Genomic DNA, 13,141 nt, shown 5'->3' with positions numbered 1-13,141 from the left:
AAGTCCAAACCTAGCACACTTTTTTTTCTCCCTTTGGATCATGTGGGAATTGGTTAAACCTCTCTCAGGTTATTGCCGTCTTGGTCCCCAAGACATCAATAACCACCATTTCTCCTAACTTCCTCTTGCCTTGCACAGAAAAGGAGTTGGAGAAATTTCTCCAAAAGCATCCATAATAAAAAAACATTTTCTTTTGGGGGCGGGTTAGAATCGCCATCATTTTCTATCCTGTTTTGCAGATCCCATCAATGGTTAGTGAAAAGGAATGTGTTAAGGAAAAACAGGTATTGAACAGGTATCAAAAAAGTGGGGAATTATAGGGATAGCAGGAAAACCTTCCAGGTTTTAATCTTGGCTTACTCAAACACCCAAACACCCTCATGCTACAATCATACAAACCTGGAGGCTCTGTCAGATGTATCTGCATAACTGTGATAAGGCTGGCATCCAGGTAGTCCGTCTCAGGTTCCTTAGTGTAAAGAATCTCTACAGGGTATGTTCGACCAGGGATGGTGAAAATTGGAGCTTCGTAGAAATACTGGGAGAACTTCACGGCATCTAGTGTTGCAGACGTAACAATAAGTTTCATATCTGGACGTTTTTGCACCGTCTTCAAAAGAAAAGAAAAAAAGGTTTATTAACCACTTCAATACCAAGCATTTTCACCCCCTTCCTGCCCAGGCCAATCTTCGGCTTTCATCGCTGTCACACTTTGAATGACAAATTGTGTGGTCATGCGACGTTGTACCCAAATAACATTTTGATTTTTTTTTTCCCACAAAATAAAGCTATTTTTATTATTATATATTTTTTTACATCTAATGGCAGTGATTTTTATTGCGACTGTGACATTGCGGCAAACATATCAGATACTTTTGACACCATTTTGGGCCTCTTGACATTTATAAAGCGATCAGTGCTATATAAACGTGACTGGCAGGGAAGAGGTTAACACTAGGGGGCGATAAAGGGGTTAAATGTGTGTCCTAGAGAATGATTCTAACTGTTTGGGGAGGGGACTGAGGAGGAGGAGACCGATCAGTGTTTCTATATACAAGGAACATACGATCAGTTCTCCTCTCCCCTAACAGGATGTGGATCTGTGTTTACACACACAGATCCACGTCACTTCTCTGTGATGAGAAATCGGGGGTGCCCGGCGGACATCGCAGCCACTGGGCACACGTATCGGGTCCCCAGTGATGCGGCGAGCGCTCTCCACAATGCCAGGAAGCCGAGGATGTCATATGACGGCCGCCCGGAGGGACAAAGAGTTCCTGCAGCCGTCATACGACAATACGGCGGTGGGCAAGTGGTTAATATTTAAAAAAAAAAAAAAAAAAAAAAGGCCAAAACTACCTCCTTAAAAATATATTGATTCTTAAAGAGAATCTTTTATAAAAAAAAAGTGTGCAATAGGGCACTTGTATGTAAAAGCAAGCTCTTTAAGGCACACACAGTTTCAGCATTTTTCTAGAACAGAAAGCCGAGGACTTCCGTTATCAAAATATCGATTTCAGCAAAGAAGCTGGCACTTTGGACAGCAAGGTTACCAGCACACTCATTGGACATTGGTAGGCACTGATAAAACAAAGCTTTAAAACGAAGGCTAGAACTATGTGCAGGTAATTGGAAGTAATTTACTCCAACACAGCTTCACGGCTATATATTATAAAAGGTCAATGCTGTCAATCACACTTTGTAATTTATCAGTGGTATCTACAAGGTCAATAGATAATGAATCTGTGAATGAGTATGCTGCAGGCAGAGGGTATGAAATTCCTCAGTGGTCACTCCCTCACTCTTTACTAAATCTTTCGGCGTGTCACAAAAAGTGAGAGGCCAGAGACGAGTGTTAAACAAGAAAACTTGTATGCTCAAAGCCAAGCCAAAAACAAAGTCTACTGTGCAGGTACCTAGGCTTACATAACTGCAAGTATGAGTCCCCACAACATGCATTTTGGTTCCATGCCCCAATGCCTATGTCACAACATTGAAAGATATTCCTTACCCACTTCAATACTGGCCACAAAGGATGAACTCCGGCGTGTTCGCAAAGCCCACATGCAGAGCGGGCCAGGAAGTCAGCACTGCGCTGAACACACACAGCGAGACATTTCCCGATTTCTGCAGATGCGCATCGGGACAATGTCTTACTGCCTGTGATTAGCGCAGCGCAGTGTCGACTTCCTGGCGGGCTCTGCACGTGGGGTTTGCGAACACGCCGGAGCTCATCCTTACTGGCCACCTTGTGTGAGGAAAGAAGGCGATAACCAGCAAAGTCTGTTTACATATGTGACAGGACACAGCTGATCACATGGTAAAGCCCACTGTGATTAGCTACTTAGATCCAAGATCAGCTGTCTTCCAATGCACACAGAGATCACAGACACTTTCCTATGCACCCTCCCAGAACTGGAGAGCCACGCTGTAGCCGTCTTTTGGTTATAGCACGGGTGGGAAGAAGTTGAGCAATTTTTAAACCATGGCTTCACATTAACAAGCACATAGAATGGATCAACAAAAAACAATTTCAATTTAAATATCATGTAATTATCATGTGTACCTTTTTTAAAAGTCCAAACAGAACATCTGTGTGAATGGTCCTCTCGTGAGCTTCGTCAAGCATAATAATGGCGTACTGGGTCAAATCTGGGTCAATAAGACACTCTCTCAGCAACATACCATCTGTCATGTATTTGATGACAGTCTCTGGGCTTGTGCAATCTTCAAATCGAATTGTATAACCCACCTAGAAAACAAAAAAAAAGGCACATTTCTTAAAGATTTGTTTTTATGGATTGAATATATGCAGATTGTTTATTTTAAAATTAAAAGGGGCTGTGCATTAAGGTGAAAAAACAACTTGCACTCTCGGGCCCCCCACGTTTTACTTATCTGAGCCACGAAACACCGTGGACACGATCCCGCGATGCTTTCCCTCAGCTTGAGGCGGCTATTCATTGGAAATTGATAGCAGGGTAGCCATTGGCTACTGCTGCTGTCAATCAAATCAACGATGCGGCACGCAGAAATAACCTGTGTTCCCCCAACTAAGACTAAATATTGCATTCATCAATCCCAGACTGACTATGGCGTAAGTCCATACATTCAAATATAAACAAACTTTCCCTTACAGGGCAAGTTCACCTATCCACAAAAAAAAATAAAAAAAATATGAAAAGGTGTACCATCTCGCTACAACCTCCACATCCCTCCTGTCCTAGCTGCATGGACCTTGTGTGATTCCCATTATTCAAGGCTCTCTCCAACTTATATAATGGATGGCCACCTTTGTACATAAACACAAAGCATAATGCGAGCATTGACGGGCGCTTATTGGGTCAGCTCTGGATTTGTTACTGCAATGGCCAATGAGAATAATTTTGTGGCTCCTTTCTTCCCTGACAGCACCATGGAACAAAGAAGAAATTATTTGCATTGGTCGGCACGGTCACATGGCCATCGCTGACCAATTAAGCACCCACTATTGTGCACAATAGCTGCTATACAGTTTCTTGCTCTGTTTAGAAAAGTTTTAAAGTGACAAACAGTTATACCAGCTGGAGAGGGTGTTGGAAGATGGGGGTGACAAAGAATATGGCACAGAGGACTGGAGAAGTGGGTGTGTAAATGTGGAATTGACATAGCTATTCAGTAGAGCAGTAGCTCTGTGTCTGCAGAAGCCCCTGATGTTTGATCCAATATTCAGGCAAGAAGCAGATGATGGGAGCTGTAATATGCCATCAAAGAAAGATAAAAATATGAACATACCTCCTGCCCCAAACAGCAACCATATTCCTCAGACACTCTTTTGGCAACAGACATGGCAGCCACTCTTCTGGGCTGGGTACAGCCGATCTTACCCCTCGTCGTGTAGCCAGCTTCTGCTAGATACTGAGTGATTTGAGTGGTTTTTCCAGAGCCAGTTTCTCCAATTACTATCAGTATTTGGTTGTCATGAACAGCCTGGGAAGACATAAAATGTATATTAGAGCAGATATAAAATGTTTGCACAAATAAAATAAAAATTCCACATAAAAAGGGGGACACTATGGGGACAACCCTATGACTAAATCAAGAACTGAAATCATAAAGGAGGGTGAAGCCTGACACTGGAGAAAAAAAACACACATTAAGCACAGCCATATACATTTTTAGGTGTGCAATTATGATCTGCACTACAAAGCGAATCACCATTCAGTCTAAAGATTTCAGAGGGGGAGGTTTAGGGGAAGAGTCTGGTCATATGACATGAAACTCATGCAACATCTCCTTCAAATCACAGTTCATTGCAGCGTTAAACAAAGAGAACTTCATAGGACACTTGAAGCTCCACGCAGTCTGTATTGTCCCTTTATAGGACACAGAGGGTTATTCAAGAAAGGAAAATCCACTTTGCATTACAAGTGCAAAGGGGTAGATCTGAAATGAGGGGAAGCTCTGCTGATTTTATTATCCAATCATGTGCAAGCTTAAATGCCGTTTTTGTCCTGTCCTCAGATCTACAGCCACTGCACTTTCAGTGCAATTTCAATTGCACTTGTAGTGCAAAGTGGATTTGCCTTTAGTAGTCTTTCACTGTCAAAATAAACAACTTTAGGCCAGCCCAGGATGACCAAGCCCACTACTACTAGCAAGCCTCAGTTTTGTAGAAAAGTACTGAGAGCATAATCACAAGCAGCCCAGCTAGAGGTTTAACTAACAGACCAAAGAAAAATAGAACCAGGGAATGCCTTCAGCTCAAAGAGCCACACAAAGGACCTAAAGCTGCCATCAGATAAGGTAGCAACATCCACCTGGTAAATAAGAGGATGAGTTGACAGAAGACCAGTTGACCGCTTGGCAAATCTGGTAAAATAGTTGCTTGATGGTTCAAGAAGCACTCAAGAATCTAGCAGTGTGCCTTTACAGAAAAAGCTGGAACCCAATCCTATAGACCAGGGATCTCCAAACTCCGACCCTCCAGCTGTTGCGGAACTACACATCCCATGAGGCATTTTAAAACTGACATTCACAGACATGATGGGAATTGTAGTTCCTGAACAACTGAAGGGCCATAGTTTGGAGACCCCTGCGTAAGCCGGGATAATGGTCTGCCTAAGCCATCTAGAGATGGTGCAACCTTACAGGGTACATAAAAAAGGTAGAAGTCTTCCAGAAAGAAGCAGAAAGATCCAGGTAATGGAATAAAATGTCCCTTTGGTGAATTAAAGCCAAACAAATAGAAGTTAGAACGATAGTGAAAGGCAGAAACTAACTTTGGCAAGAAGGAAGTCCTGGGCTTCAACACCACCTTGTCCCTATGAAGAACCAGAAAGGGTCCTTTGCAGAATTAGGCCACCAGCTCAAACACTACCCATGCAGAGGCGAGGACTACAAGAAACACTACCTTGTAGGCAAGCATAGAGAGAGGAAGGTCTCTAATGGGTTTAAAAGGCTAATTTCACCTTACTAAAAACGTTACAACCGTATTTAGGGTGCAACATGTTTAGCATGCACCCCCTCTCACCCTAATCCTCCTCTCCCTGTGACAGTGGCTGAGGGATCCTCTGTCACAATTTGAAAACAGTGCGCCTGCGCGGGGGTCTGCTCCCATGGCCGATATTCATTCACAGTTTCCTGTGAATAGACTACAAGTACCATCAGCCATTGCGGCTGATGGCTTATAATTCTCAATGAACTATGAAGACACTGGTGAGCACTTTCATAGTTCATTGATCTCCCTGCTCTCAGGTAACTGCCTACCTGAATTGGTGGCATGGGCAGAGAGCTATCCCGAGAGTCTGCAGAAGCCCGACATTGCGCCTGTGATCTGCTGATTGCGCGTGAAATTCTTTGCAGGCTCCTTAGGGGAAAAAACATCTAAAATGCACTTTTTTTACCTGCAAAAAATGTGCATTTACGATTTTTTCCATAGGTGAATTTATCCTTTAAACAGTTTACGATTATAACGTGCAGCAGTTTATGAAGTGTAGAGAAAACCAGGATTTAGATCCCACAGAGTCAGAGGTGAATGGAATGACAATCTACAAGGGAGACAGGGGAGAAGGTTTCTAGGGATGAAAGGCTTTCATCAGGGTGTTGGGATTACACTGAACCAGAAAGCCATCTACGGCTGTCGCTAGAGGACTCCTGTACTTGGAGAGAAAAAAAAAAAAAACAGTCCAGTATGTTGTTGAACCTGGAGGCCAAAAGGTCAACATCCTGCATCCTCCGTCTATTCTACAGCACAGGTCATGGAACACTTCTAGGTGTAGGGACCACTGAGGAAAGCTGCCAGACAATTGTGCACATGGAAGACAAGGCTGAAACATTAATGCCGCGTACACACAATCATTTTTCGGCCTTTAAAGAAGCGTTTTTTAAAAATGTAATTTAAAATGATCGTGTGAGGGCTTCACATCATTTTTTGGGCTTCTGAAAAACTACGTTAAAAACCCGCGCATGCTCAGAATCAAGTTATGAGACGGGAGCGCTCTTTCTGGTAAAACTACCGTCCATAATGGAGTAAGGACATTCATCATGCTGTAACAGACAGAAAAGCGCGAATCGTCTTTTACCAACACGGAATCAGCTAAAGCAGCCCCAAGGGTGGCGTCACCCGCATGGAACTTCCCCTTTAGAGTGCCGTCGTACGTCACCGCACTTTGCTAGAGCATTTTTTTAAAACAATGGTGTGTGGGCAACATCGTTTTAATGATGAAGTTGGAAAAACTTAGTTTTTTCTACATGCCGAAAAACATTGTTTTCTTTTATGCCGAAAAATGATCGTGTGTACGCGGCATAATTTCTGCCCTGCACAGGATCCGATCTACCTCTCTTGCCACAGCTAGACTTCTGGTTTCTTCCAAATGATTGGTATATATTACCACTATGCCAAATCTGCTGCTCTTTGGGTACGGACAACTCTACTCTAAAAACAATTGTGTTTCATTTAGTCTTTAAACATTTTTAAAAATGTAAAGCGTATGTCAAGGCAAAAAAAAGAAGTGCAGTATAGAGAAATACACATTTATCTGCCTTTTTTTTTTCTTCAAATAGATATAACAAAACATTTCCAATGGTATATTTAACAGAGCAAAATGGAAAAGTAAATTCATGGTTTGGGTTCACATACATTTCAACCCAAGCAATGCGATCTAGACTACCTTCTAGCAGGACACCAATACTGTAGCACCAGGGAACTAAAAAAAGGTGGGAAGAGTCTTGACAGACAATGGGCTTGTCTAGTGCCCTGTACCCCAAGACCATCATTTATCCAAAACAGAAACATTATAGCCCGTTATGACTTTTTACCTGCACCAGCTGGTCTTTCAGCTTGTAAATGGGGAGACTCTCCCTCTGTTCGATAATTGACATCTGAGTCTTCTTTCCATAGGAGGCCTTGTTGCCACCAAATGCATGCTTTTTCCATTCTGGAATATCATTCGGCATCATTCCAATACCCCTCATGTTAGCAGCAATCTGTCGACCATCAACTGTGGAATGAAACACAATGGTATGCAACTCAGATATTAAAAACATAACTAAAAACACAATCCAAACTTTTCAAGTGAAAGTACAGCAGCAGGTGGAAAACTAAAGCAAAGTATGCCTCCCCGCTACCATTTCCAAACAAACAGCTCCTTTCAGTTGTAATGAAACCGTCACACTTCAGATTTCACCGTCATTGTCATCAAGTGAAAACTCAAATTATATAAGAGAACCATTGCTCAAATTATCATTTTTTTTTTTTTTAAACCACTTCAGCCCCGGAAGGATTTACCCCCTAATAACCAGGCCATTTTTTTGCGATACGGCACAGCGTCGATTTACCTGACAATTGTAACGTTGTACCCAAACAAAATTGATGTCCCTTTTCCCCACAAATAGAGCTTTCTTTTTGTGGTATTTGATCACCTCTGCGTTTTTTTTTTTTTTGCACTATAAAACCCCAAAATTTGACACTTTTGAGAGAAAATAAAAAAATTTTTTTACTTCTACTGCTATAAAACATTTCTATATATAAAAAAAAAATAAAAAAAAATGTATTCATCAGTTTAGGCCAATATGTATTCTGCTACATATTTTTAGTAAAAAAAAAAAAAATCCCAATAAGCATATATTGATTGGTTTGCACAAAAAGTTATAGGGGCAGATCCATAACTTTCCCGGCTTAGGTTCGAATCCTGAAAGATTGCGCGCCGAAAGTTTTGGGGGCGTAGTCTATCTCTGGCGGCGCAACGGCGCGTAATTCAAATCGGCTATTAGGGGGCGTGTTTCATTTAAATGAAGCATGCTCCGTTTATAAAATTTCCCGCCGTGCATTGCGCGAAATGACGTCGCAAGGACGTCATTTTTTAAACTTAGACGTGAATTACATCCATCCCGATTCACGGACGACTTACGGAAAAAAGAAAAAATTCTAATTTCGACGCGGGAATGAAGGCCATACTTAACATGGCAAATCTAACTATACGCCGCAAAAAATCAGCTTTAACTATACGCCGGAAAAAGCCGACTAGAGACGACGTAAGAGAATGCGACGGCCGCGCGTACGTTCATGGATCGTCTGAAATAGCTAATTTGCATACCCGCCGCGGAAAACGACGTGAACGCCACCCAGCGGACGCCAAAGTATTGCATCTTAGATCCGAAAGGCGTATGAGGACGTATACCTGTCGGATCTAACCCAGATGCCGTCGTATCTTGGTTTGAGGATTCAAACCAAAGATACGACGCGGGTAATTTGAAAGTACGCCGGCGTATCAGTCTGTGGATCTGCCCCATAGCCTCTACAAAATAGGGGATAGATTTATGGCATTTTTATTTAATTTTTTTTACTAGCAATGGCAGCGATCAGTGCTTTTTAGCAGGCTTTCTGCAGACATCGGACACCTGATATTTTTTTACACTTTTTTGGGAACCAGTGACATTACTACAGTAATCAGTGCTAAAAATATGCACTGACATTATACTGACACTGGCAGGGAAGGGGTTAAATGTGTTCCTTCACTGTGTGTTCTAAATGTATGGGGGGGGGGAGGGATCACTTTAACAACACACAGATCCGTCTTCCTGCATAGCAGAAATACAGGATCTATGTGATCTCCCCTGTCAGAATGGAGATCTGTCTTGTTTATACAGGCAGACCCCAGTTCCGTCACTGCAGGTTCCCCCGTTGGCCAATAGTAGACTCTCCCGCTGGCCAATGGTAGAGCGCCCACAAAAGATAGTGCATGAGCTGCCGTACATGTACAGCGATTCACGCAGCCAAGCCACCTTGCTGCAGTATAAATGCGGTGGGTGATCAGCAAGTGGTTAAACATATAATTTCACGCGTGCAGAACAGAAAACCCACCATCAGGCAAGGGGTCCACCCAGTGTTTGTTCAGTCCCATGGGGATAGAGTCCATTTCAGCTTCCCTTTGTGCTTGTTTTACTTCTCTTCTTTCTTTAGCTAAAGCACTCTGCATCATAGCTGCTTGAGAAAGAGAACCATCAGGGTTCTGCAAAAAAAGATCAGAATAACAAAATAGTTTTATTAGTGTATTGTGAATAATCCTGTAAATTTGGCAACATACTTCTCCAAATTCTCCAATGCAACTTTACCTTCACTATTTTGATAGGGCTCATGTCCATGCTCTGTTTCGTATGTCCTCTGAGGAAAGGGGGCTCCTCTTCCACCAATTCAATTTCCAGATCCTCATCTGACCAACACAAAACAGGTGCAAACACTTAAAATATGGGTAGAATTTAGGAAAAACATGTATTTTACGAAATCTATGAATCATGTGCAATATTCCCATCACATAGGTTCCTGGAACTAGCCAAAAGTAAACCGGTGCTGTGGCAAACAGGTAACATAGTAGACCAAAGTTTATATCGCCAGCAAAACTGCAAATCTTTGAAAAATTGCCTGAACATTTATTTAGATGGTGACATAATTAAGCCGCAACACTTGGCCAATGCAGGACCCCATACCCCTTTGTCAGGCATGTGATAACATGCTAAAACTTTACACCTTGCTTGTGTGATCATCTAAATAAACGTTAAATTTCTCAAAGATTTGTTGGTGTAATGGCAATGAATGTATACTAGGGTTAACAAATCTAAGTACCATTTAAGGAAGGTTAACATTATTGGATGTTTTTTTTTTTTTTTAAGTTTAAAGGGTTAAAACCCTGTGTTTTCCTGCTGGGAGGGGTCACTGTCTACTTATCCTAGTGACCAAAAAAGTTATGCTTGTCACCATGAGGCAGGTTAAATCTTCCAGTGAGGACACCTGTTCTAGGATTTCTCATCACCTCATGCGACACCACAGTCAGCTTTTAAAAAAAAAAAAAAAAACCACACACACACACAATAAGGTGTTTAAGTCTTTACTACTCTATCCAAACCCAAAACAGTTTTGGTATTGGATATATTTTAAGTCCGATAACTGTGAAGGTTGAGCCAAAAAAATAGCCTTCACAATGCCGCGATCTTAAACGGGATGTGTATATATATATACATACACACACACACACACACACACACACACGTCCTTTTGCCTGCCAGTGCCATGCTGCAGACGTAGATCTAAAAAGAGCGACCGGGATTCAAACACAAGAACCTAGCAGTAAGTGCTTATTGGAGCACCTGGTCATAGTGGGCAAGAGGTTCAACCCTTGCCCTAAAACAGTGCACCTTAAAGTGGAATTCCAGGCACCACCTAACCGATCTCAAAAATGCTCGGACCCCCTCTTCTGACTAACCTGTGTAAGAGAGTTCTCTATGCTTACCTATTTTAAGGCTGCTCTGGGCCAGTCACGTGATCCAGATTCCCTGTATCAGCCAGCAAGGCTTTAGGGGAGAGTGGGCGTGCCGGAACAATGAGCAATAGTAAGCCTATAGGTGATGTCCCTGCTCTAAAAAGTATTAGCAGTTGTCAAAATGACCTCTACTCTCCCCTGCAGCCATGACACAGGCGAGATCACATGACCATAGCAACCTGGAAATAGGCAAGTGTACAGGTTTTTATTATGCAGGTTAGTCAAAACACGCGTTCGAAGGGGGAAGATTAGTTAGGTGGTGCTTCAAATTCCACTTTAAGGCAAGTTTTACCAATAATTACTTACCTTCTTCATCATCCACCTTGGGCAAGATACCAGTCTCCTCATCAAAATCAGGAAACTCCTCTTTGGAAAGGACATTGGCTGCAATCATCTGAAGAAAAAGAAATAAAGTGATCACTACTGAATAAAAAAAAAAAAAAAAAAAAAAAAAAAAAAGGAAGAAGCCACAGACTAGATCATTCTAAAGTCTCGTACACACAGTCCGATTGTTGAAAGGGGATTGTCTGCTGACAGACTGTTGTCCTAAAATCTTACCGTTAGTACGCTCCTTTTTTCCAATGTTGGATGACAGACTATTACATTTTTGGTGGACCACGACTCCACGTCTGATTTTCGTATGGCCAGTACACAAATCCATCACACAAAAGTCCAAAAGTAAAAACATGCCTGCTCGGAATCTATGCTTTTTTTGTGTGACCCAACCTGAACAGCAGATCGGTCATATTAAAAACATGGAATGTTTTATACGATATGCATATCCTGCAATATGTACATCTTAAATTTTCTGTACTTATTTCTGAAAATTTCAATAAAATATTTGAAACAAAAACATGGAATTCAGGAGCGTTTTTAATCTGACCAACCTGCTGTTCAGGTTGGGTCACACACACACAAAAAAAAAAAAAAAAACTTTGGATTTTATAGTGAAAATTGTGTTGGTTGTAATTTTCAGAAAGATGGTTCACCTTAAAAATTCTAGAGTGTTATAGGCCAGGGAAAGTGGTGAATACCGAACCTCTGGCCAAAAAAATAAAAATGAGATCTTTCTTCCATAGTTCTGCCATGTTGAATCCCAATAGGTCTTGCATAACCTGTAATATATCCTGTCTTTCAATCGCGATATGCAATATTACTATTGTACATTTACTTTCCAAGCTATGCCATTATTCTGTATAAGCACTATATTCGTTGCAATAAAGTTTCCTCCGCAAGGTGGGGAAAAAAAATAAATAAATAAGAGTATGTGATTTTGAAAAAAGTGCATACCTGTTTAATTTCCCACTTTTCTGGGTCAGAAATCTTGGTGAGACGTTTTCTTTCCAAGGTATCATCTTCTACTTCAGGAGCATTTACTAAAGAAAGATGACTGGGTCTGTCTGGATTCCTCAGTAAAGCCTCGTCATTGGTCTCACCTACAAAGTTTCTCCGTCTGTTGGGATTCAAGTCTTCTCCTGTATCCTGATCCACGTCCTGTGTTACAATGAAAGTATAATATGGATGATGCATACGCAACAAACAAAAAAGCACACTCAAATTTCTCAGTCTGTCTAACCCTTCCCCACCAACAATCTCACACTTCCAGGCTGCCTAAGCCCCTAATGCCCATTGGCGATGACATATTAATCTTTCGCAGGCTGGAGGCTTCACAGATTAAAAAAACAGCAGGGTTTTTGACTTATGGTAAAAATCCCTTTCTTGGAGTTCATCAACGGATGCACGGGGAAGCAGATCAGAGACCACGGGTTACGCTGCTGCTTTCAGGAGATTATACACTGGCAAACAAAGCTGCAGGGAAGCCTAGTTAAGCCCCTCCTACTCTTAGCATGCTCCAGAGTGGTTGTAAAAACACACACACATTATATATATATATATATATATATATATATATATATATATATATATATATATATATATATATATATATATATATATATATATATATATATATATATATATATATATATATATATATATATATACACACACATACCCAGTGAAGCAACTGGCCTTATGTGATACAAGTCATCCTACAGAAATTGTACCCGTTTATCTGCAGCCCTCTCTCATCTCCATCCATTTAAAAGTGCAGAATTTATACAGCTGGTCTAAGCTATAAGAAAGTAGGGGGCAGGGAGCTCAGTGAAGCTGATCTGAAGGAAGGGGAAGGGACGCGACAGGACACACAGCCCGCCCCCCCCCCTTTCACACAGGAACAGAACTGATGCTGTCAATCACAGGCGGTGTGCTGAGGTGCCCTCAATCACCTTTTTACCTCTTGGTGTCAGGAGAAACTTGCAGAGGAAAAGGGCAGCAGACAGAAA

General features: G+C 41.6%; 1 protein-coding gene across 2 annotated transcripts in view; it reads right to left on the bottom strand.

The window, feature by feature from the left end:
* The window catches only part of DHX8 (DEAH-box helicase 8), a 69,508-nt gene that overhangs the window by 22,892 nt on the left and 33,475 nt on the right, over positions 1–13,141 (bottom strand). For both annotated transcript variants that reach the window (XM_040330080.1, XM_040330081.1), the window contains 8 exons: positions 12,087–12,290; positions 11,103–11,190; positions 9,595–9,692; positions 9,344–9,491; positions 7,300–7,481; positions 3,775–3,969; positions 2,567–2,752; positions 400–610 (listed from right to left, as the gene is read on the bottom strand). In XM_040330080.1, coding sequence (XP_040186014.1) covers positions 400–610; positions 2,567–2,752; positions 3,775–3,969; positions 7,300–7,481; positions 9,344–9,491; positions 9,595–9,692; positions 11,103–11,190; positions 12,087–12,290 — 1,312 coding nt within the window. The remainder of the gene's footprint in view (positions 1–399; positions 611–2,566; positions 2,753–3,774; positions 3,970–7,299; positions 7,482–9,343; positions 9,492–9,594; positions 9,693–11,102; positions 11,191–12,086; positions 12,291–13,141) is intronic.

The sequence above is a fragment of the Rana temporaria genome, chromosome 12, assembly GCF_905171775.1.
Source record: "Rana temporaria chromosome 12, aRanTem1.1, whole genome shotgun sequence".
Taxonomy (NCBI): domain Eukaryota; kingdom Metazoa; phylum Chordata; class Amphibia; order Anura; family Ranidae; genus Rana; species Rana temporaria.
Note: the sequence above shows the minus strand (reverse complement) of the source record. Positions and strands in the feature narration are given on the sequence as shown.